At 33.9% G+C, this 26,389-nt stretch overlaps 1 protein-coding gene across 32 annotated transcripts; it reads right to left on the bottom strand.

Moving 5' to 3' along the window:
• Window positions 1-74: 74 nt before the first annotated feature.
• Window positions 75-25,965, bottom strand: Mhc (myosin heavy chain). 32 transcript variants are annotated; one of them, XM_065501975.1, is made up of 18 exons: window positions 25,951-25,965; window positions 22,565-22,921; window positions 21,849-21,992; window positions 20,412-20,792; window positions 20,279-20,342; window positions 20,100-20,198; window positions 19,708-19,811; window positions 16,384-16,791; window positions 14,017-14,187; window positions 12,888-13,477; window positions 10,720-10,837; window positions 9,247-9,510; window positions 6,872-7,081; window positions 5,703-6,589; window positions 5,089-5,167; window positions 3,521-4,696; window positions 2,512-3,417; window positions 75-1,286 (listed from the first exon to the last, which is right to left on the bottom strand). In XM_065501975.1, exons 2-18 carry the CDS (start codon window positions 22,766-22,768, stop codon window positions 1,206-1,208), a joined length of 5,886 nt encoding a protein of 1,961 aa, XP_065358047.1. In that variant the 5' UTR covers window positions 22,769-22,921; window positions 25,951-25,965; the 3' UTR covers window positions 75-1,205. The 32 variants fall into 32 exon arrangements, with proteins under 32 accessions (XP_065358047.1, XP_065358076.1, XP_065358074.1 ...); XM_065502004.1 differs by lacking the exons at window positions 5,089-5,167; window positions 10,720-10,837; window positions 14,017-14,187; window positions 21,849-21,992; window positions 25,951-25,965 and adding exons at window positions 5,446-5,524; window positions 10,026-10,143; window positions 14,629-14,799; window positions 22,159-22,302; window positions 24,054-24,250; XM_065502002.1 differs by lacking the exons at window positions 5,089-5,167; window positions 10,720-10,837; window positions 14,017-14,187; window positions 25,951-25,965 and adding exons at window positions 5,446-5,524; window positions 12,567-12,684; window positions 15,199-15,369; window positions 24,054-24,250.
• Window positions 25,966-26,389: the final 424 nt, after the last annotated feature.

Genomic DNA, 26,389 nt, shown 5'->3' with positions numbered 1-26,389 from the left:
TCCATTATTTCCCAACACCCCAATCCCCCCTAAATGCCCTGTTCCCGACCACTTGGTAAATTGAAAGACTTGAATTTGTTGTTTTTAATTGATTTACATTTATTTTGTTCCTTTTTTGTATACTTGTTCCTTTTTTTATTTATTTTATTTTAAATATTATCATTATTATGTATATTTTTAAATTATTTATATTTAAATGTTTGATTAATTAAAAAAATAACATAAACATAAGCGCCATTTGATGAGGGTGTTGACTGTGGGGTGTTTGTTGGTGGCATGAGTGAGTGAAAGTGTAAAGAGTAAGTGAGTGAGAGAGAGATTTGTAGAAATAGAAGTAAAATGTAAAGTAGTTGTTGTTGATTGATTGACTGAATGTAATTGGAGACATTTTGTGTGTATGTATGTGTAAGTATGTAATCTCCAATATCCGGTAAATATCAATGTGTATACTTATGTGTGTGTAAAGTGTGCATTTTACAATAAATACATAAATAAATAACATTTCATTTGGTATTTTTTTTTTGTTTTTGTTATTTTATTCTTATTTATTTTTGAAGATGTGTAGTAAATGTGTTTTTTTTTTTAAATAATTTCTCTTTTTTTCGACTTTCGACACAGATGACAACTAGATTTAAACCTAAACGTACATATAGTTTATGCATGAATATTTATTTTTATGACGGGGCTTAAGTCATGTTTTTCATAATACAAAAATTATTATAATTTTATATAAATATAAAAAAAAATTAAATATTTATCTTGATTGTGGTTTACAGTTTACAACAATATGAGTAGAGGTTGTGTGTTCTGATGTCAGAGCATGTATGGCGAAAGTTACTACACTAGAAAAGATTCATTCTTATTCTTACTTCTTTCCACTTTTCATCAGTTTTTGTTTGTTTGTTTGTCCTTTGAAAGGCTTCTTATGTGGGTATTTTACAAAATACATTTAGTTGGATACTATTTCTAGTATTAGTATTGTTTTTTTGTAGTGATATTAATGCCTAAGTGCATTCTTATCCTCCCGTCGTTCGATTGTTTATAGTTGTTGTTTGTTTTTTTTTTTGATAAATTTTTTAAATTGTTTTTTATTTCTTTTTTTAATTAGAAAAACAAAAAGTGTTGTAAATTATTTATAAATTAAATTAAAATAAAATAATTATGAAATAGTATTAATAAAATAAATTAAAATGTTTTAATGGCATTTAGAAATCTTCGGGAGCAAGGTCGAATCTTGGTGGGAAAGCCATACCGTCCAATTGTGGCCGCACGGACATAGCACGGGGCTGTAGAGAGGGAAAGAGAGACAAAACGATTTTATAAAATAGATGTAAACACAAGGATGAAGTGATGTGAAACGTTTTACAATACAAGCATGCATGATTCAACAGATACATATGTATAAATATCACCAAGAGAACAATAATAACAACATCATCATATTACTGAATACGTTACAAATATACAAAACTCTAAATGAGAGGAATATTGTTGAGAGCGAGAAATAGTTAAATTTCTCCTCTAGTGATTTTAAAATGATTTTTGTAGGATAATGAATTCCATCCTTCTGTACTGCTCATAACAGCATAATGAGAGATAGAGAGAAGTAATAATGATGGAGTGAGAGAGAGAGAGAGGTTGTGAAAGGAGAACAAACAACTCAACACGTTACAAGTGCAGTGCAAGTAGTGATAAAGTTCCAAATATGTATATGTACGTATCGGGTATGTGTGTATTCAATGATTTGACAAAATAAAACAATTGGCTGTTTTCAATTGGATTCGGGAGTGCAGGTTTTGAGAGAGATAGAGAGGTGAGCTCTTGGCCCTTTGTCACTTACAAATGTAACGAAAGATAGTTTACTGGTCCAGCACACTTTTGCGACCACCTTTAGACGCTGCCGGCTGTTGTTGTACACACACACATACATATACAATTATAATAGTAGTAGTTGTAGTTGAAGTTGTTGTAGTATATTTAGTAGTAGTATTAATAATAATAAAATTATTTTATTATCGTTATAAAAAAGCAGAGATATTTCTAATACAGCTCGATTTCTACTGTTTTAATTTGACTATGACTCTTTTTTTTTGGTTTTTTGTATTTGCGATGAGATTGATGCTTTTGGTGATGAAATTTGTTTGGGTTTGTAAGCTGGTTGTTTATTTTTTTTGTTTTTTTTTAAATATATTTTTCGATTTGGTTTAAAGTAATAAATTGAATGTTGAATGTTGCATTTCTTTTGTTGAAAAGAGATGCATAAAGCTTTTACTTATGATCTAGTTTCTCTTTTTTTTTTTTTTTGGTTTGCTAATTGAATCTCTATGTGGACCGTGTGAATCATTTACAGTGCCATTTTGCGTAATTTAAATCTGCATGTGGTAATTGCAAGAGATTTTATTTGAAATAGAATAATAAAGAGAAAATGATTCGTTATTATTTGGCAAATGGTTGGCAGTTGATAAAAAGCATTCGAGTTTAGAGATGGATGATTTTTGTTTGGACACTTACCGCGGGGCTGGCACCACGGCCAACGGAACCGGCACGTCCCTTGGCACGGAATTTGCTGATGGCTTGTTCAGCCATATCGGCACGTTCTTCGGCTTCTTCAAGTTCTTGTTGGGCTTTGCGGAATTTGGCCAAGTTGAGGGCGGCGATTTCTTCGGCTTCTTCGATTTGCCTCTTGTATGTCTTGATCTTTTGTTGGAGTTTGTCAACCAAGTCTTGCATACGTTCGTGGTTCTTGCGGTCTTCTTCAGATTGGAAGCTCAATTCCTTAATGCGACGTTCGGATTTGCGGAGGTTCTTTTGGGCATCGGCGTGTCTTCTTTGTTCACCATCCAATTCGTTCTCCAATTCGCGGCAGCGTTGTTCCAATTTTTGGATAGCCTTCTTGCCTCCCTTGAGGGCGTTGGCTTCAGCTTCATCCAAACGGACTTGCAATTCCTTGATTTGTTGTTCAAGGGCCTTTCTGAGTTTTTCTTGGGTTTGGGCGTGGTCTTGTTCAGCGCGGAGTTCATCGGCGAGACGGGCAGCATCAACCATAGCCTTCTTGGCCTTCTCTTCGGAGTTCTTGGCTTCGTTCAATAATTCATCCAAATCAGAGTGGAGTGTTTGGAGTTCAGATTCCAATTTCCTCTTGGCAGCGGAGATGGAGGCGTTTTGGGCGGAAACTTCGTTGAGTTGTTCGTGGGCATCGGCCAATTCTTGTTCGGCTTGACGACGACCGCGATCGGCTTGTTCGAGGAGGGTGCGGGATTCTTCCAATTCGTTTTGGAGAGCGTTGGCACGACGTTCGGAGATACCCAATTGTTCGCGGGCATCATCACGAGCTCTTTGTTCTTCTTCAAGGGCGGTTTGGATGTCCTTGAGTTGTTGTTGGTAGCGTTTGATGTTCTTTTGGGCCTCGGCGTTAGCCTAAATATTGTGAAATAAAAATAAAACTATTTAGCAATACTGTTCCACAATAGGAGCAGCTCTTCGCTTGGGCGAAATCAGAGCTGTGGTGTAAGACACTTACCTTGTTGGCGTGATCCAAAGCAATTTCCAATTCGTTGATGTCAGCTTCCAACTTCTTCTTCATGCGAAGGGCCTCAGCCTTACCCTTGGCTTCGGCTTCGAGGGAGGCTTGCATGGAGTCGAGAGCACGTTGGTGGTTCTTGCGGGTGTTTTCGAATTCTTCTTCCTTCTCTTGGATGCGGCGATCGATTTCTTGACGAACTTGGGACAATTCCAATTGAGCGCGCAATACCTTGTTTTCTTCTTGTTCCAAAGCAGCTTCAGCTTCTTCGAGGGCAGCTTGGAGTTCATCCTTTTCGGCTTCCAAGCGTTTGCGGGCCTTTTCGATTTCGTGAATGTTGCGGCCACCTTCACCGATTTGGTCGAGCAAGTCCTTGACTTCATCAGCCAAGTTCTTGTTTTCACGACGGACGGCTTCCAATTGTTCTTGGCCTTCTTCGTAGGCACCCTTGAGACGGAACAATTCGGTGGAGTAGTTGCGGCATTCCTTTTGGGAGGCATCAAGTTCAGCAGCCAAATCGTCAACCTTAAGTTTCCATTCGCCAATGATCTTGTCGAAGGCCTTTTGTTTCTTCTCGGCGGCGTTGGCAATAGCGTTGGCACGGTCGACTTCCAATTGCAAATCTTCGACTTCGGTGGACAAGCGTTGCTTGGTCTTCTCGAGGCCAATGCATTTTTGGTTGAGGGATTCGATGGTTTCCTCGGCTTCGGCCAAGCGAGCTTGCAACTTCCTCTTGGCTTCTTCCAATTCTTCGGAGCGGGCAACACCATCAGATTCGTACTTGCTGCGCCAGATTTGAGCTTCAGCGTTAGCCTTGCTGAGTTGACGTTGCAAATCGGCCTTGCCTTCAGCTTCTTCTTCTACTTGTTCGCGGAGGTTATCCAAGTCGTGTTCCAAGTTGCGGAATTTGCCCAAAAGGGTGGCACGTTCGCGGGATTCTTCATCAGCCAAACGCTTGGTATCTTCCAATTGAGTGGTGAGGGAGATCTTGATCTTGGACAATTGGGAAACTTGGGATTCGGCTTCTTCCAATTGGCGCAAGAGGTCGGAGTTTTCAATGGAAAGCTTCTTCTTGGCGGCATCGAAGTCGTTGAGGGTTCTGTTGGTTTCATCCAATTTGGATTGGACTTCATTGAGGGTGTGTTGCAATTGCTTGGCAATCTTTTCTTGGGCAGCCTATTAATCGAATAATTGGTAAAAGGACAAAAATCAGCAATTAGTAAGGAACAGCAAAACTAAGTAATATAATGTAATTTTGTGTTTGGCAATTGTGTGTAGTACTATGTACAATTAGTGGTTTGTTAGCAAGGATTCTATATATTTTGGCAAGGATTAGTGCGGCAGTATAGTATATTCACAAATATTCTACTATGTTAAAATCACAGCCTTGTGCTTGACAAGAGCATGAGATTCATCAGTTTCAAAGCAGAACTACCAGAGCTTCATTCGAGAATCAAAGGCATGACCTTAAGATTCCCAAACTGACTCTCTCAAATCTACAATAATAATCAGCAAAATGTACAGCTGCGTTTTTCGATTCTAATTAAAGGAGTCAAATGTATGTATACCTTCTCGTTGGTAATGTGGTCAACACCAGCGCGGAGATCGTTCAATTGACCATAGTAGTCGTTCTTCTCCTTTTCAGCCCTAGATTGGTGATAAAGTAAGTTTTTGTTTTAGTTAGATTGTGTTAAATGTGTGTGTGTGGGAAAATATTTAAATTAATTCAAAATAAGACGTTGATTGCTTCGTGGAAATCCTTCGCATCGTGTAGCCGTTGCAAGAGAAAAAGAGAAATGCCGCTTTTTAATTTTTTTACTTTGTATGTGTGTGTGTGTTTTTTTTGGGGGGAGGTTTTGTACAAAGAAGGGTTATTATTGTGTAATTTGTGCAAGATGTGCGTGATCCTCGAAAGGATTCATTACCTTATCACGAGAAAGTTGATCGCAGGCAGAACGAGTTTGGTTCAACTCATTGTGGCAAGTCTGGCGATCGTGTTCAGCCCTGTTATTATAGGGATAAATTTTATAAAAATTTTAATAATTTCTTTCATTAGATACACATTTAAGAAACGTTAAACACAGAGTACACAGACGGCTTACTATACAGTAATTTTTTCCACAGCTACAACTTTTGAAGAAACAAAACGAAAATAATGATTTTAAGATATTAGAATACTTACTTAGCCTTCAATTTGTTGAGTTGATCAACTTGTTCGGCCATTTCAGCGATAGAATCGTTGTGCTTCTTGCGCAAGTTAGCCAAGGTAGATTCATGTTGAATGTTGGCTTCTTCCAAGTCACGACGCAATTTGCTGAGTTCGGCTTCACGCTTCTTGTTGAGTTCAATTTGGGCAGAAGTAGCACCACCGGCTTCTTCAAGACGTTCACCCAATTCCTCCAATTCGCGAGCCAAATCAGCACGTTGTTTCTCAGCCTTGGCGCGAGCTTGACGTTCGGCTTCGACTTCTTCTTCCAATTCTTCGATGCGGGCTTGCAATTCCTTGATTTGGCGTTGGTGCTTGCTGACAACAACTTGTTCATCTTCCAATTTGGCGGTGATGGAGGACAATTCCTTGTCCTTGCGTTGGATGGTTTGTTCCAATTCCTTTTTGTTGCGTTCCAAATCGGAGACGGCTTCTTGGGTAAGTTTCAAGTCACCTTCAACCTTGCGCTTGGACTTCTCGATGTCACCGCGCAATTTCTTCTCGCGTTCCAAGGAGTCTTCCAATTCATCCAAGGTTTGTTCCAACTTGGACTTGACCTTGTTCAAGTGGTTGATCTTGTCTTCGGCGGCTTGGAGTTCCTCACCAGTCTTCTGGTTGGATTCACCTTGCATCTTCTTCTCCTTGTTCAACTTGTTGATGAGTTCGTCTTGGTGGGCGATTTCATCGTTCAAGTTGCGGATTTGGTGGTCCTTGGTAGCCTTATCTTGTTCGGCCTTTTGGACGCTCAATTCCAAGTCTTCAATGTCCTTTTTGAGGCCAGAGACTTCTTGGTCACCCTTCTTTTTCTGTTGGAACAATTGGTTGCGGGCATCTTCCTCTTGGGTCAAGCGCTCTTGGATGTCCTATTTGTAGAACAAGATGAAATAATAATGTTGTGAGTGATTAATATGACTTGGCTAAAATCTATATTTAGCACAAAAATTGCCATAATATTTTTTTTTGTTGAGGAAATCAAAGCACATCACCAATCAATTTTAATTAAATTCAATTACGAAAATTGTTCCGATATTTGCATTTTAATGAGTAAGAAGTTATATGCTTCACTGATTTCCACAATTCATTGACAATTTTTCGTGGGTTTTTCTCTATGGATTGATTTTTTTTTTTGGATTAAAAATACTTACGCGCAATTGATTTTCGAGGTCGTTCTTTTGGGCTTGGAGTTTGGAGCATCTTTCTTGGTAGTCTTGCAAAGCACCCTTTTCGCCGGACAAGGAGTCCAACAAGGCAGTCTTTTCAGCTAACAACTTAGCATTAAGGGCTTCCAATTCCTTGCGTACCTTAACTTCGGCAGCATGAGCTTCTTCAGCCTTCTTAGCCTTCTCTTCAAGACGCTGTAAATCAGAATTAGAAGATTTGTTAGTAGATTCAGGAGCTGGGACTTGTGGTGTTGGCACTGCTGGTTCAGGTTCTTGTGAAGGAGCTGGTATCGTTTCAGCAGAAGCTGGCTCTTCTGCTACAGCAGGTTTCTCTTCAGCTGGTATTTCCTCTTGGGCATTGGGAGTATCACTAGAAGTTTTTGCTTCAGCTGGTGGTGTAGCCGAGCCAACTTCTTCAGTTTTTTCGCTTTTATCAGATTTTTTTGATTTCTTGACTTTTTTATCTTCAGCCATTTTAAATTATTATTATTATTTTTATTTGTTTTTCTAATAAAATTCTTTAAAACTCCACCGTTATATATAATTTAATTAGTTAAGTATTTCTTATTTATGAAGTTATTTAAATCGTTTTTCTAAATTGCTGCAGCTATCTATAGTAGCTTGCTGTTCGTTTAGATCGTTTAGATGAATTATGAATTGTGTTCGCTTTAGCCCAGGTAACTATTAGATCCGTTTAGCTACTGGTCAACAACTGGAATGCTTGCAATTGCAAAGTGCTCGATGAATTTTCAAAATTCAAATTAATTCAAATTAGCAACGCCCCGCAATATCAATTCGAATCAAGCATATATTTCATAATTATTTTGAGTGTGCATGAGTGTGAGTTGAGTACTTACTCATAATTTATGCACACACACTTGGTATGCTTCATCATTTTCAGAATTTCTTTTTAACGATCATGCTAAACGATCGATTTGACACAGGTGTGTTTTTTCAAATTTCATCTGTTGCCATCTCTTTTACTCGAGCCACATCAATGGAAATTGTAAATGATTAGAATTCAATTTAAAATGCCATACACTCACATACAATTATGAAAATTTTCATTTCTATTCAAGTTTTAGTGTGTGGGTATTGGTGTTTTATTAATTACTCATCTTTTAGACAAATTGTATCATATCAAAATTGGTTTATTTTTGCACCCCTTTTTGAGTGGAAAATGTGGCAAGAAAGAAAGAGTACCTTGTTAATTGGATGTGGCAGCTAGCATAGTCCACATACATACAGACAGACAGAATGTACGGTAAGGGGCAAGAACAGCATCACACTTGTTCACTTTGTTAATTAATTAATTCATAAAAAAAATGATATTATTAACAAATCACCAGAGGTTAGGCCAACAGAAGAGAGCCATAAATATTTATGTAGAAATATTTCTGGGTACGAGTCGTTGATGTTCATGCCAAAATTCACAAAATGTAAATTAATCAGCCAATATCTATGGCCAAAATAACACATTTCCTTAACTCATTAATTATGGCTAAACATTTTGGTTAAAAATATTCCAGATAAAATCTGTATTTGTATTTGCGAATGTATGCATGCCTGCATGTACGAGTATATGTAGGCCATATTTATTATTTTAAATTTGAAATGGATTTAGGTATTCGATAATAAATGAGTTGTACGGCCTAAAATAGATTTAAGTTTAACATTTTCATTAAAAATCTAGCCACCATCAAATCAATAATAATAATAATTTAGTCATCATTCTCATCATCATGAATAAATTCATTTATTTCTATGCGTAGGTGTGGCAAGTTTTAAATAAACCAAGAAATTTCAATATTGTTTTCAATTATTTTCATTTTGGTGAAAGAAAAAAACGGGGGAAAAAAAACATTGTAATTGAAATAACCATTTGATAATTAAGCAGAGATGAATGTTATTTGCCACAGCAGCTGCTTAAAAAAAGAAAGATTTGTTCTAGCATTGCCATGAGAAAAAAATTTCAAATATTTGAGGGTCTTGTATTCATAATACACTCGAGAAAAACTACTAGCATATGCTACTTAGTGCGTTGCCAGCAGAATAAATTACGCAAAGAATTCCTCTTGCATTAGCGAAAATATACATTTTGTGAATATGTATTGAGTGAATTGAGCACTTTAGTGCAATAAGTAAGTAGTATATCAAATTAAATAGTTTTCGAATACCAAGCACCTCAATATATTAATAAATTTATGATTTGTGGTTGGTGATGCAGCGTGCGGCCTACATGGCACTCAAATAGTTTGATTTTGATTTGTCGCGTCTGCGTCATTCGTAACCAGCTCCTTGGGCAACCAACTCGTTAGCCAGCAGTTTCATTTGTTTAGTTTGTTTAGGTGTATACTTACAGCAATTTCATCTTCAACGCGGGATACATTGAGCAAAGGCTTGACCTTTTGCCACAATTTGTACCAGGGCCAGGTACGCAATTGCAAGTATTTGCGCAAGTTGCGTTGCACAACCTTGAGGGCAACACGTTGTTCTTGCAATTTCTTGAAGCCCTTGCGAGCCAAGTAACCGCGAGCCCAGGCTTGCATCCAGGACATGATCTTGCCCAAACGTTCATCACGGAATTCTTCCATTTGACCCAAGACACCGGCACGGAAGAACACCTACACATTGTTAAATATTTCAAACGCAACAAAAACAACAATTTCGGGAAGCGGAATTGTTTATAGGGAAAAGAAAAAAATAAATATGTTAACATCCGGCATTCTGCAGCATTTAGCTGAATTTCATCAAAGCAACATTTATAATGTTCCAGCAAAGTTTGATTTTTTCCCAAATAACCCAATGGTTTTCTTTTTTAATACTTTGCTGAAACATATTTCTTACTTTTTGGCAAAGCATAATTCTTCAAAAACACATTTTTTTTCATATAGAAATTAGTAAAATTCTCCGCTTTTAAAGGAGACTAAGGAAAGTTAATGTAGAAAACAGAAAAAACAACACAACAAATAAAAGTACAGAAATATTTATAATAAATTAGTGGTTTCTAAAGTTTATAAAAATGAGTTTAGGTTAGAAGTTTCGAATGATTTATGTACAAAATGGTATGAAATTGATTTTAATATTTTATATATTGAGTGAATTTTTGTGGTTGGCAAGTATATTGTCAATTATATACCTTGGTGTTACCGAGACGATATTGATCTTCAGGCAAATCAATATATTTAATAATAATTTCAGTGGCCTTGATATCTTTCTCAACACCCTTAATTGCTTTGGGACACATGATCTGGTAGCTGTATTTGATTTTTGCGATCATGTTTCAGTTTGTCAAAGGACATGTGATAAATTAAGGATGCATTTAATTTATGGACATGTGTGCGTATTTTGTTTGTGGATGTATGTGTATATTAAATAAATAAAGAAAAAGTTAGTTGTAAATAAATAATAAAAATACTACAAAATAAAAAAATAATAGTTATAAATGATAACACCTTAAACCCTTAGAGCAGTATTGACTTTTTGATTGGGTTCTCGGTACTAACTACAATAAAAAAATAATAATAATAATAAAAAAAAGTAAAAAGATAAGGACAAGGGCATTCAATATTCTATAGAGCAGTATTGGCAAGTGTTCAAACTTGTTTCAAACTGCTTTGCGTTTTAGGGGGTTGTGTAGTGGGGTTTATATAGAGCAGTATTGGCAAGTGTTCAAACTTGTTTCAAACTGCTTTGGTTTTACGGGGTTGTGTAGTGGGGCAGGCAGTTTTAAAAATAATAACAATAATAATATGTGTGTGGGTGTGTTTTTATGAAGAATTTTCATTATTTTTTGGAAGTAGCAATATTTAATGAAAATTGGAGATGCATGCCTTAGTGTTACCCAAACGGTATTGATCATCGTTAAGTTCAGTGGATTCAATCAAGATCTTGGTGGCTTTCTTGGGATCGTCGAGTCCCTTGATACCTCTGGGGTTAAGGATCTGGTAACTACATAATGGCAATAGTGTAATAATGATGTGTGATTAAAGTGTATAAATAATAAAAACAAAAAAAAAAAATCAAAATAAATTAAAAATAAATCTACATAAAACTACATCAAATCTACGACAAGTTTATGAAAGTGTATGTGAACGGTTTTGGTTTGATGTTGTTTGCGGGTTTGGGGAAATACGAATGGCATACAACCCTAATAGAGCTTCCACTGTTCCAGTGTTTGAAGAAACTCCGTGTTTTTTTTTCTAGGAAGAGACCAACACTGTTCAAGTGCTTTTAAAGGCCTCCTCATTTACTAAGTAAAACTGAAAAGCGGCCCGTCACTATTTCAAGTGTTTTAACAGGCCGTTTTTTTTAAAGGAAACCGTCACTGTTTAAAGTGATTTAGGTGGTTTCTTCGTTTAAAAATGTTTGCAATTTCATAAAGAGTGTTTTTGTTTGCTGTGCGGCGACATTGTATAACATTGTTTAAAAGTGATAACATGCCTTTGTGTTACCCAGACGGTAAAGATCTGAGTCCAATTCAGTGGATTCAAGGAGAATCTGGGCACATTTTGTGGGATTTTCAACGTCCTTAATACCTTTAGGATTCAAAATTTGGTAGCTAATTGTTTGGAGGAGGGGGAAATACAAATGAGGGATTAATAAATATGTATAACTAATTAAGCTCAAAAAGTGTTCAATAGTATTCATTCATATGTGATTTTGGCTGTTGTTGACTGTAATAAATAGATCAACATTTCTCACATGCACAAGCCACACACAAGAGAGTAAGAAACAAATGCAAAACATGATCATGTAAAATTCCTTATGCTTCTATTGTATGATCATGATAATCATTCCAAACCGTTTATTTTCAATATAACGGTTGATTTTTTTTTGGAACTGGGAAGAGTGGGGGAATTCGAAAATTTCCAAATTGGCAAAATTTTAATTTAAAAAAAATATATATAGAATATATCATGCCTTGGTATGACCGATACGATACATATCGGGATCTAGAGGAGTTGATTCAAGAATAAGTTGAGATTGCTTCTTGATATCGGCAACCCCTACAATGCCACCTGGATTAATAATTTGATACCTGTGGAACACAAACACAAATATAGAGTGATAACATAAAGTGAGTGTGTAACATATTGCAAACATTCGGTGAGAGTGTAATGTAAATCTTGTTTTTCAACTATATTAAGAAGGCCTTGATGGCCAAACTACGTCAGCAATTCTTAAGATTGATACCATTGTGTCTACATAGAGTATTTATATTATTGGGAACTAAACAAATAGTGCAAAGGTTGAAATGTGTATGTATACAGTTAAAATTAAAAGTGTATTGACAACTAAAGATTATATAGGTATGTACGAATCGTTTACACTGGGGACTTAAGGGGGTTGTGATTGTGGAATAATCTAGAATCTACATAAGTGTATAAAACAATGTCTACATAAAACATAAAATGGCCACGCTCATTCTCTCTCTGTCCCCAATTGCCGACTAATAATAGTGACAGCAATTGAGAGTGTGAAAGCGCGCGCGAGAGAGAGAGAGAGAGACTATTCCCATTATTGAGAAACAGGTGAAATACAAGAAACGAGAGTAGAGTACACAAGGTACAGCACCAAGGATCACAATTACTACACATAAGTGGCTAAAACTACTATGGGGGAATCACTACATATGTTGGGATGGGGGTATATTATTTGTAATATATATCTTGCGTGCCTTGGTGTGACCAATACGGTACATATCGGAATCCAAACCGACAGATTCCAAACACTTGGCTGCGGCATTCTTGGGTTGTTTTTCAGCAACCATAATGGCTGGAGCCAAAATCATATAACTGTATGTTGGGGAGTAAAGAAATTAAAGACTTTTTAATAAAATCATTAAAGCTAAGAAAGTAAAAGTCAGATGAGCTCCTAATAAATGTTTCCTAACCGGATGACTACGACGACAACAACGATATTCAACTAAACTACTATATTGACCCTAAATGTTGTTGTTGTGGTTTGAGTTTGAGTTCGTGTTCGATGATTAACTTACCGTTGCTTGAAATCAGAGTATACCATTCTGTTGGGGAAACCTTTACGGCAAATACGGATACCTTCAAGTACACCGTTACAGGTCAATTGATGCATAACCAAATGAGCATCTACAAGACCAGGTTGTTTCATTTCGTTGGGAATGATGCAACGTACGAAATGAGGTTGAGTTGAACGCAAGGTGGTCATCAAGCTGTTCAATTGTTCCTTGTAGGCTGAAGATACAGTAGCGAAGCCACCACCCTTCTTACCACGACCGCCCTTAGCTTGTTCACCGCCACCGGATTGGCCAGGGTGATCAGCGAAGATTTCGATCAACAATTTGTTTTGAGACTTCTTGAATTGATCGACAACAGTGTCGTTCAAGGGATCCTTGTTCTTTTCCAACCAACCGGTGATGTTATAGGATACAACACCAGCATAATGGCCAATAGCGAAGTGAGCAGCTTGTTGACCAGGCTTTGGAGGCTTGGGCTTCTGGAAGGGAGCAGATTTGCCCAAGTGAGTGTTGGTCAACTTTTCGGCGAATGTTTGATCAGTAGCCTTGGGGAACATAGACTCTTCTTCAAGGATGGACAAGATACCCATAGGCTATATTTGTAAAATAACAAGAAGAGAAAGGGAAAACAAAATTCATTAGTTTTTTTTTCTTTTTCATATTTGCTAAAGCTGACAAGGGTTAGATTTTCTACAATATTTTAACGAGCCACTTTTAGTTTTAAAGAGGTTTTAGTACATATTTTTTGTTTTACGGTACTTACCAATACCAAAGAAATTTGTTAGTTTTTCTTTTAGAAAGCAGAGAGAGAGATATAGTTTTGATAAACTGTTTTAATGGCTAAATGAGAAAATTCTTAAAATTATGATTAATTGACAACAATAACTCGTCTAGCTTAGTTAGAGCAAGGGAGAGTCTGGGAAAATGGTTAAGGAGTAGTAGATAGTAGTGATAGTGTAATATTTTGTCTTTCTTTTTGGCTTTTGTTTTAGTAAAAAGCTTTAGTTTTACTTTTCAATGCTACGTTTTGTTTAGAAGAGTAGTTTCTTTTTGTAGTTAAGTAGTTAAAAAAAAAGAGAAAGTGTTGCACTGATAAGTCGTCAGTGATCAATTTCCTCCAATGTATGTATACCTTCTCAATCAATTCAATACAGGCCAACAAGTCCATACCGAAATCGATAAAGGCCCAGTCAATACCTTCGCGCTTGTATTCTTCTTGTTCCAAAACGAACATGTGATGATTGAAGAATTGTTGCAATTTTTCGTTAGTGAAATTGATACACAATTGTTCGAAACCGTTGAACTGTATGTAGGAATTAGAATAATTTTGGAAATATGGATTAGTTACGGAATTGGGGGGGTGTGGGTGATGAATAGATATTGTGTGATTGTGATGGGTATGGATTTAATGAGGTTAGTGATTATACACGCATATTCTTTTTTTCGTAGATGATTCATTGGGATTTAGGTGCTTTTAGAGCACTTTTATTTGGGAAACTTTTATGTTTTGACCGGATGTGTGGTATTTTTGATTTCTTATTTTTTTTCTTTTGGGTTTCTGGGAGGATTTTGTGGTAAAGCCAAACAAACATATCTATCACTTAAGTCTTAAGTTTAAGTGATACGGGCGAACCCATTGGATATAGGAAAAATATAATATCAAGCTTGTTTTTTTTCATTCCAGTGTTTGCATTCGATTAATTTGAGGCCAATATTTTTTTGTTTTACATTTTTAAGGACAAACCTTTTCAATCAAATCAATACAGGCCAACAAATCCATACCGAAATCAATAAAGGCCCAGTCAATGCCTTCGCGCTTGTATTCTTCTTGTTCCAACACAAACATGTGATGGTTAAAGAATTGTTGCAACTTCTCATTAGTAAAGTTGATACACAATTGTTCGAAACCATTGAACTGTTTATCATTCAAGGATTTCGAGACAATGTTTTGGGGTGTAACACAGATAGTGGGTAACAGTATAGATAGTCCAAGATAAAAGAAAATTTGAAGAAATTCAAGTGAAATACATAACAATAGATAATGGAAAGTGCTATAGTTAGATAACAGATGGTGTAAAGTCCTTGTGTTCATATGATTGTTTTTTGTAATTGAGAACGTGCAAGAAGGAAGAAGAAGTGTGTCGAAAGAAGAGTCCCATCACTTGAGTCTTAATTTCAAGTGATGTTCGAAAACGGTAAATAGTCTCATTTATTACATTGATTTAAAGTAAAAAATAAGAAAAGATAATAAATTTGAGGCCCGTGGTTTTAGTTAAAGTTTAATTTTTCTTTCTTTAGTTGCTTCAAGACAAACCTTTTCAATTAAATCGATACAGGCCAACAAATCCATACCGAAATCAATGAAGGCCCAGTCAATGCCTTCTTTCTTGTATTCTTCTTGTTCCAACACAAACATGTGATGGTTGAAGAACTGTTGCAACTTCTCGTTGGTGAAGTTGATACACAATTGTTCAAAGCCGTTGAACTATAAGTGGGTGGTGACATTCAATAACGAGGATACATTGTGTATAAAAAATAATGTGTGACATTGTGAACATACAAAAACATATGTAAGTGCTTTTAAATTGTGTTGATTGTGCTTTTTTTTGGGTGCTTTGATGCTTTTTGATAAGTGCATACATATAGTACATAGTATATATCTACAAAAGTTACCTGTTTCCGTTTAATTTGTTCACATTTCAGAATTTCTAAGAACCCATTAGCTTTTCATGTTCTACTAGATACAATAATAACAAAAAATAATAACAAGAGGTGGTGCAGACATTCATTCATTCATTCATTGAGAATTTGTGCTTTTTAAGCAATGACGAAAAAGCTTTGTAAAGTCAAATCTATACTGCTTTTGCAAGTATGCATAATTTAACTTTGCAGTGCTTTCGCAAACTGTGCGAAACAGTCCAATAGAGACGAACGGGAACGGGATTTTCACATTGAGGACAGAGTTAACTAACTTTTACGTGAATAATTGTGTTTAAGCACCTTTTCAATCAAATCGATACAAGCCAACAAGTCCATACCGAAATCGATAAAGTCCCAGTTAATACCTTCTTTCTTGTATTCTTCTTGCTCCAATACGAACATGTGATGGTTGAAGAATTGTTGCAACTTCTCATTGGTGAAGTTGATACACAATTGTTCGAAGCCGTTGTACTACAGAGAGTAAGTGAGCAAGTCAATGAATGAGCACCCTCGATCAGTATAAGAGTAAATTGTTTTTCTTGAAATTATCCCCATTCGTGTATAAATGTATTAATTGTGATTTGTTTTGTTTTTGGGGATAAGAATGAAAAGAATGAACATTTCGAAAATGTACGTACTTTTCATTATTTATCCCTGTGCTCTTCTATGAAAATAAACTTATTAAAATGTTGCTATCTCTTAAAGAGAGTAACAGCATTTAATAAGAGTTTCAGAGAGAGAGCCATAAGTGATGTATGAGTTTGTATGTGTTTGTATGTGTGGAATACTGAAAACTTACGTCGAAAATTTCAAAACCAGCAATATCCAATACACCAATGAAGTGTTGACGTTTTTGCTTGGTATCCAAAGTTTCGTTACACTTCTTGACCAACCATTTGAAGAGACGATCGAAGACACCCTTGCAGAGAGCACCGATGGAGTTGGTGACTTGTTGTACGTTACGACCTTGGGTGACGAATTCGTTACCGACCTTAATGCGGGGTTTCAACAAGTTCTTGTACAATTCAGCGCAATCGCAACCGAACAACTTGGCAACACGGCCACCTTCTTCTTCACCATCTTGTTCAGCCTGTTCTTCGCGACCACGTTGCTTGAACTTCATGCCACCCATGTGCATGACAGCGGCGGTGATTCTGTAGACATCTTCCTTTTCTTGCTTGGTGAAGCCCAAGATATCGAAGGCTTGCTATATTTTTTTATCAATAACAGGGAGATAATAGAAAATATAACATTAAAATTTGCACAGATTTTTGCTGTTTATAGTTCTTTTTTTTTTTTGGGTATAATAAAAGCCAATTGTAAAGCGTTTTTCAAGTTGAGTTTAAGGTGAGTTTTAATTGTTTCTATTGTGTGAGTATTGCATGCCTAATTTTATTATTATTTTCTATAATTTATTTGTTATGTGGTTAAAATACTGATGCTTAAATTTAATTTTAGTAAAATTTCAAGCATTTTATATTTAGTTATTAGATATTTAGATAAATTGCTTTTGATTGTTATTAACAATTTTTCGTTTTTTATTTTTCTTTTCAAGCAAAATTACACCTAAACATTTTAATTCATCATTCCTGTGAACTATTTTTCTCTTAACAATTAAATCCGTTTTAATGGATTTTTTAATAAAATTTAACTAACATTCCTTAATTTCTTTATGGTATTTTACATTAATTACAAAAGAAATGAGTAAAAATATTCCGGAATTAAAGATAATGAAGATATTTTGGAAAATAAATTTAAAAAAAAAAAATAACGGAGGGTAATCGGAGTGAGGATTTTAATTTACACTTTTTATGTCTAATTAAATATGAAATTCAACAAAACGTGCATTCTTAATTCAAATGTATGATGAGGTTGATACAAAAATAGTAAATTTTAACGACACGATCAAGTATTCTATTGATGGTTTTTGGTCGTTGGTTTGTATTCAATACGGGGTTTAGTCATTGAAATTACTTCGATCATCAACATCAAATGAGGATTTTTATCGTTTAACATGCCATTTTTTTAATCCAAAACATTCATTCCACTTTAGTCAACGATTTGTAGATCTATTGGAGCTCTAAACCAAGTCAAGTCTTACAAATCTTACAAACACAAACATTAGGGGAGGGGATACCAAATCCATTAAAAATGAACTCTTCTTCTCTCAATCAAATCCAGAGAGAGAGAGAGTGAGAGAGAAAGACAGAAATACTTCAAGAGTTCAGAACAAGGAGAGGCCATACACAGTACAAAATAAATATAAAAAAACACAGAATCGAACTGAAAATTAAAATTAAAAAGTGTATGTGTTTGTGGTGTTGTACAGGGAGTAGGATGTAGCCATCTCAGATAGACTGGCAGGCCTTTTTTATACGAGTATTGGTAGTTTTGGTAGTTTTGGGATGTTGGTGGTGGAGTTGTGGTTTTCTTTTGAGTTTAATACCCTGACATTTTGGTGGAACTTACATCGGCAAGCTGGAATTCTTCACCGTCATCCATGTTGGGTACAGTGACTTTACCCTGAGATACGTTATAGTAATCGTAAATGTTGTCCGACAAGAAGCACATATCTAAGTCACGAAAAATTTAAGTTTTAAGTTTCTCTTTTAATTGATGAAGAACAAAAAACAATGTATGTAGTATATACGAAACGTCCATGTTTTTTTTTACACTCAAAACGCTTTTTAATGGAAACATATTTTTATGAATTTTCGAATTTATTGAATTTTTTCGAATGGCAGTGTTATGTGTGTGTGGTTTTTTTTTAATGATCATCATCAAAGTGTATCTACATAGAGGAAACGTACCAGGATCCAATTCAATCCAATAAATCCAAGCTAGGAGCGGGCATGTTTAAATTTATAAATTTATATTTTTCTTAACAGTTGCAGTAAAACATCAAAAAACCCAGTGCCTTGAGGAAGAAGAATTTTAAATTAAATTTTGTAAGTTTGTTGCATTCCCCTTGGGAAACCCAAAACAGAGCCCTGCTCCTAACCCGATTTAAGTAAATTTTTTCTTCGACTGTATTTACATACATATTTCTCAAAAACAAGCTGGGGCCAGTGTGTACAGAGAGAGATATAGAGAGATAGAGTCAAAGAGTGAGAGTAAAATAGTTAAAGAGTAGAAAAATAGAAAAAGAAAATCTGTGTATTAGAGAGTGTGATTTTATATGGCAAACGGAGTTTTTTTTATATATTTTTAATTCAAGAGATAGAAATTCCGGAATAATTAATGAAAATTATTTCTATATACAAGGAGTGTAAACAAACTATATATGTATATATATGTATATAATATATGTATGTACTTATGTACTATATATAATAAATATTTACTAATTTATAATATTTATACTTTGTATAATCTGGTGTTTTGAGAAAAGTAAGAGCTTTTCTGCAAGAAAATGTATTTATAAAACGAGACAGAGAAAGAGAGACAGAGAGATAGAAATAAATAGAGAGAAAGTTTAAGATTTCTATACATTTAAAGTTTAAATAGAAAAAGGGCTCTAGGGTTTTTGGGCTGATTTGATTTGGTTTGGTTTTTTGCTTACATCGGTTAATTCAAATTCTTCACCATCGTTGACACCGGGTATCCTGGTTTTACCCTGACATATTCCGGGATAATCACCAATATGTGGTGTTAAAAATGTCATCTCTATATACGATAAAATACATATATAGATATTGATCATTTTTACAAATTCAATAAACAGTAAAATCATTCTTTGTATATACAAATATCGTAAGACCTTAGAAGGAGTTTCGGTAAGTGAATGAAAGAAACAAAAAGTTGATGAGAGAAAGTACATAAATAACAAAAGAGAACAACCTAGCAATGTATATATGTATCTATATAGTATCGGGAAACTATTCATTTCGCTTGCTTCATAACTATACCTATTTATCAAAATTTAAATTGTTAGCAAGTTAAAGCATAGTTTAATACTTTCTGTTCTAGAGGCTTTTTTTCGTTCGAATCTACTCAAGAGTTAAATTTGTTGATTGAAAACTACTAAATTGATAATTGTTGCTGCTGCTTAGATTGCATTAGAGGCGTTAAGTTAAAAAAAAAATAAAAGAAATATTGAAAAATTTATAAAAAAGGAAATTACATCGGTAAGGTGGAATTCATCAGCATCATCGATACTGGCAACAGTAACCTTGCCCTGAGAGACAATGTGGTAATCGTAGACGTTGTTGGACAACAAACAGTAATCTATATAAAATAATAGCAAATGTTATGGGTGAGTGAGTGTAAAATTAAATGATTTGAATTTAAATTTAAATTCGAATTCTAAAACAAAAGAATTCTTTAAAGAAGATTAGAGTCGACAATTCTTGTTTCAAATTGTATTTTAACATGAGTATGAGTAAAGGTCAATTGGTCATCAATTGAACTCAAAACTAAACATGGAGGAGACCAACAGATGAAAGAGATATTGAGAATGACAGATAGTGAGTGAGTGAGTGAGAGAGTGATAGAGATGAAAACATGAAAGTATACCTTTAACACCGGCAACAGAACCAGACATGATCTGGTAGAAAATGTGGTAAGAACGTTCCAAAGATTGTTGGGAGATGACACGAGCCTTTTCCAACAAGTCTGTAAGAAGAGAGAGAAAATAAAAGTAGCGTCGTTAAGTAAAAGAACAATTTCAATTCTCTAAGATGAGTAATACTTACAAGTTTCAATATCAGCACCAGCCAATTTACCAGTGGGGCCGAAATGAATACGGATGAATTTACCCTAAGTGCCAAGAAAGAGAGAGAGAAATTGTTAACAGTAAACAAGATGATATGACAAGTTAATACTTACGAAACGAGAAGAGTTATCGTTACGGACGGTCTTGGCGTTACCGAAGGCTTCAAGAACAGGATTGGTTTGTACGACTTGATCTTCCAAGGAACCCTTGTTCTTTTGGGATTCGTCCTTCTTGGTGGAGGCACCGACGGTGGCGAAGTAAGCAATTACCTTCTTGGTGTTTTCAGTCTTACCAGCACCAGACTCACCGGTAATCAACATAGATTGATTGACGTGGTTGGTCAACATGTCGACGTAGGCACCATCAGAAATGGCGAAAATATGGGGTGGCACTTCATTACGGCGCTTACCACGGTACATCTTAGCGCAACGGTTGGTATATACGGGGTAACGCTTGTAGGGATTGATGGCAACGCAGAAAAGACCAGAGTAGGTCTATATTTTTTTAATTAGCAATGCCATTATGGATTTTGGGGAAATTAAAAAAGAAATTAAATTAGTTTTTCTGTTACAAACGTATGATAAAGCGAAATCTAATCAGCAATTCAAATTTCGTAAAAATAATACGAAATTTGCGGCCAAATTTTAGATTTCACTCTATGATGGATTTTGTTTTAAATTGAATTTCTTCAAGGAGATAAAAACAATAAAAAGATCAAAGTTTGGTATGATTTTGGTGGGTGGGAATTTTTTTTTGATTTAGATTTCTAATATTTTGGAGTATGATGAAAATCTCAGCTCAGTTAAGTCATAGTTTTACTGTTACATGCTGGTTTTTTCGTGTTTTTATGTTTAATTTAAATTCTTCGTTTTTGTCAGATATTAACGAATTTTTATGTGATTTGGGGGATTGAGTTTTTTTTTTTGCATGATTCATCGCATATTGGTATGAGTTTGTATCCAGTTTGTTTGGAGTTCATTTATACCGATTTATGGGCGCATTTTGTGCATTGAGTGTTTTTATGTGGGAGTATCGGCCAGTTCAAGTTCTCGAGACTGGTGGCAATAAGAGCAAATTCTTAGCGTTTTATTAGAGCGAGCATTGTGTAAAGCGAATTTATGCGTACTGTTAATCACAAAGTGAAGTAAATATGTTTGAGATATTTTTTCCCTGGCAATTTGTTAATGAATGGGTACACAAATTAGACCCTGAACGCGTAAGGTACAATTTTTGCACCAAAACACAACAAATAAGGGAAATTAATGATTCTAAAGCTTGGATTAGCTCATTTTAATATAATTTTCTAAACAAGTGCTAATTAGCTGTTGTTTTATTTTGAAGCTTGATTTATTTAAAAGTTTACAAATTTCAATTTCAAATTTCCAAAAAAATTTTTAAATAAGCGGCCATTTAAAATGAGTTTCTCCAAAAGATATAAATTTGTGAAAATGTTAATGACTACTGAAGGACCTGATATGTTAGAGTGAAATGTTTTGACAAAACTTAGAACATTGAAAGCTTGATTTATAAGCTTTTGCGGGCATACTTACGTAGATAAGCTTGTTGTAGTAACGTTGTCTCAAGTTATGGAGTACGGAGGCATCGTTAAGGTATGTCAAGTTGGACATATCCTCAGCCTTCTCGTATTTGGGAGGGTTGACTTGTTGGAGCTGATCTTTCTTGAAATCTTTGGTCTTTTATTTTATCGTTTATTTATATATTTTTTTTTTTTTGAACCCCATTTTTTATTTATTTTTTTTTTGTACAAAACCCCATTTTTTAGATTCAAAGATAGATTGATAGAAAGAGAGAGAGAAGGAAAAAAACATAGATTAGTATGGTTTGTTGTGGGACACTTACGTAGATGAGTTTGGCATAGTAACGTTGTCTCAAATTGTGCAACACACAAGGAGTGTTCAAGACAGTCATATCAGCCATATCTTCAACTTTTTCGTATTTTGGTGGATTGGTTTTTTCCACTTTATCGGATTTGAAATCTTTTTGCTATAGAAAATTGGACAATTTTAGAATTTTCATTTTCGCAACAAAAGTGAGAAGATTTTCATTCCAAGCGCGCATAAATTTAATTTCATAAATTTACAGCCTGACAAAAAAATTCCTACATTTTGTTGCCATTTTAAGAAATATTTAAGAAAATGAAAATTATAAAATCGTTTAATTTGCAAAACTCGATAATTGTGTGGCAATTCAACAACGCTCTTGATAGTTGAATTGAATTGATTTGGTTTGAATTGATTTGTATTACCTCACCGCCGGGCAAGCTAACGCTGACGATATCACCCTTGGTGGCCTTAATTTCACCAAGGAGATAACCCTCTTTCTCATCGGGAACCCAACAGTTCTTCTTAGAGTCATAGGGTTTCGATTGATCGATACGCCTTTGTTCCAATGATACAAACAAGTATGGGCTTGGATCCTCATCTTCTTGGCTAGCAATTGGACGCGGCATTTTGAATTAGTTTTCGGTTTTAAAAAAAATTAATTAAAAAAACTCGTTTGAGATAGGGCTAGTTTTTTGCTAAAAACGCAAAATTTCCTTTTATATAGTTTTAGAATTTAAAATGAACAAATTTTATCTCGTCGTCTCAGCCCAAATGCTTCCCTGCAATAGAAAAAAATAAAAGAAATGTGGTTATTAATTTGTTTGTTTTTTTTTTCTTTTAAAATTTTTGTTTATTTTAGTTATTGGTTTTTTTTTTTAAATATTTTGAAATATTTTGCTTATTTAGTGGTGACCTAATTTCCTATGGATTACCCGTGGATTTCCTACTCTCAATTTTTTCGTATATACCTCAACAAATTGCTCAAATATAATTTTCGAAATTCCAAATAAGTAAATTTTCCTTCTGTTATAGCATTTTTCCTCTATGTCTGTGGTAATTGGATAGTTTGTATGTATTCACAAACATTTACTCTCAATTTTTTACTCATACACAAACAAAAACGTTTAAATTATAAAAAGAAAATTCTTCAATTTTCGAAATTTCAAATGCTTATTTTATGGCTTTTTGTTTTTTTTTTTTTTTTGAAAATGTGGCAAGACTTTTTTGTTTTTACTGTGCGTAACATAAGTGAACATACACATACACTAACACATGTTTGAAATATTTATTTTTGCCGTAGTAGTGTAGGATTTGTAGTGTATGAAAAACCGTCCGACCGATCGACCATTAACATCTGTATATAAACTTAAGGTGTGGGTTGTTACTAATTATAGATCGGCAAATACTGAGCGAACGAGTGAGTGAGTGAGTGAATGAGTGGCATCAAGAATTTTAAAGAATTTGTAGGCGCACGCGTTTCATAAAAAAAGAGTCTAATAAGAAACCACCATCACTGATCAATAAGACAAATAGCGGAAATGTCTTTTATTCAAAATCTGTATAACTGTGTCACTCAAACATTACGTAAAATAAAATTGTTTTTCAAACATTTATTTTTTTTTCAAAATTATTGAAATTTTTTTTAAAAATTTTAAATCCAAAATTATTTTATAATTTCAATTCAATTTAAAATCACTAAAATTTATTTTATTTTTATTTTAATAAAAATAATTTTAAGAAAATTTATTTAAAATTGAAAAATATTTTAATTCATAAACAAGTTATTATTTATATTTAGTTCCATTAATACTTCACTATAATTCAAAATAATTTCCAATTATTTGAAAAATATTTTAATTCAAAAAATTTATTTGAATTTTTTTTTCTCACTCCACCACTAACTACACTTACTAGAGTTTTTATTTGTTAAAGTTAATTCACAACTGTCTTTATTGTTCACACACAAAAAAGCTTCGTTATTTTTTAAAGGACAATAGCCTTTTTAATCGCTTCGTTTATTTTTTTCAGTTAAAGTCAGAAAAATTCGTTTGAAAATCCGTTAGAATTCGTTAACACATCCGCCAAAGGAATTGATCTAAAACGACCGAAGTGCGAGATCGCAATGATTTGAAAACATCTAAGAATTTCAACAAATTGTCTATGAGTTTATTTTTAAATATTTCAATATTGTTGTTGTATATATATATTTTTTTTTTGGTTCGAAATGATTTCGAAACTTTTAGATATAGACACACGTCTAAGTATAACCAAATATCTATATATACATAAATATATATATATATACATACAGATGTATGTATATTTAAGAGCTCTCTTGCAACACTCTCTCACTTGTTATGGCTCTCTGTATTGGATTTTCTTTTGGTTGACCTATCTACATACAATTTTATATATATAGACATCTGTAGACATATATAGAAGAAAAAAACTAATCAACGCAAAAAGCTTTTTCTTGCTCTTACTTCACCTGATCGTTGGTTGCCTGCCTGTGATTTTTCTATAGAAAGTTTTGAAATTTCTTATATTTTGAATACTAACGTAAATCAAAATTGTCTTAAACACAATTGTGTTTAAATTTTTTTTTTTTATCACAAAATTATGAAAATTATTTGGTAATTTGCTTTTAGCTTTGAAACATTTTAGAAATATTGAAATATTTTTATTTTAATATTTGTTTGCTATTTTTTTTTCAAATGATTTGGTACTTGGCCAATATTTGTTTCTTTCTTTTGAAATATTTTGAATATATGTGACATTTCCTTTTCAAAACTGTTTCTTAATGACATTTCTTTAAAATGTTATTGTTTTCATTTACAATAATTCTTTAATTGAAAACGTTTATAATAAATTTAGATTATTGAAAAAAAAACAATTAAAATTTAGGTTAATTTTATTTTAGATGGTAAAAATGTCTATTTGTTTTCCAAATTCCAAAACTTTATGTAATAATTTTGTGTTTTGATGTTAAGTTAGTAAACAAAGCTAACTTTCATTGAAAGTTAGTTTTGTTTAAAGAAAATGTTAACTTTCTTCAATTATGTAATAATTTTTTTTTTAAAGTTATTTAAGAAGTAACTTTAATTTGTCACTTTTATATTTTTAATCAGGTTTATTAAGGTTAATAATTTTAGTAGTAAATAGGACAAATGTTTAAGAATTCCAGTTAATATTTCAAAACTATAGCATTTTCCAACTCTTCCTAATATATAATAACTAATGCCTTATTACACAAGCATTTTTTGTATGCGTTGCAAAATATTTTATTCAAAATTGAGGTTATGTTCCCCGTGTAACTGTCTTTTTTTTTAGTTTTCTATTAGAAATTAATCCAGTTAGGGTAATAATCCATTTATCAAAATTGATTGAGTAATCCATAATTATTGCTGGCTGCTATATTGAGTTTTTTTTTTTATTATTAGAGTCACTCTTTTTGAAATATTTAATAATATTGTTTTTTTTTGTTTTTGCAAATCTTTATAGTTCAATTATTTAGATTTTTTAACTTTTTTTTTAAATAGTTATTTTTATTTCGTTGTTTTTTTAAGGTTACATTAAGGACCTTCTTTTTTCATATAGGATACACCACTAAATAATTTCAAAATATTTTCTTTTCACACTATTCCACACAAAAAATATAAAATTTTGGCTTCTCGTTGCTCGTTTGGTAGCTTTAGGTTTCTGTTTGGTACATTTACAGTATCAGTGTGTAGTAGTTGAACAGAAAAAAACCAATATCCAAGTTAAATGAACACAAAAAATATTTATCAACATCAGGTGTTGCACTTACGCGTTCGAAAGCCGTTCTGACCCACACAGCCGGTAATGTTCCTTTTTATATGAGGCAATTTGATACCGTTTATTTGCCACGATCTCTGCTAAAGCGATCATCGTACGCTCGTTTCATTCCCCACTTTACGTCTTCGTATTCGTGGTATGCTGTGTTCCCCTCAGGGGGGGGGTGGCAAAATTGGTTTCGCTCCCTTTTTCGGTTCACACATGCACATCGCGTTGAAGCAGTGGTCGTTGGTTGCTTCAACGCTATAGATGATCTTCTTCCATCTATGTACACCTATACAACCAAACAACACCCCACAATTAACGATCACTCTCTCATTTGGAGGCAGACATAATAACTAGTTGATTTGGTAATAGTGTGTAGTAGTACATGTGTATGTTGGCTTTTTCCTAGCTAATTGTTTGTATATGCTCGCATTCGCTTATGAGTC

Source organism: Calliphora vicina, chromosome 2, assembly GCF_958450345.1.
Source record: "Calliphora vicina chromosome 2, idCalVici1.1, whole genome shotgun sequence".
Lineage (NCBI taxonomy): Eukaryota > Metazoa > Arthropoda > Insecta > Diptera > Calliphoridae > Calliphora > Calliphora vicina.
This window is presented reverse-complemented; position numbering and strand designations above follow the sequence as displayed.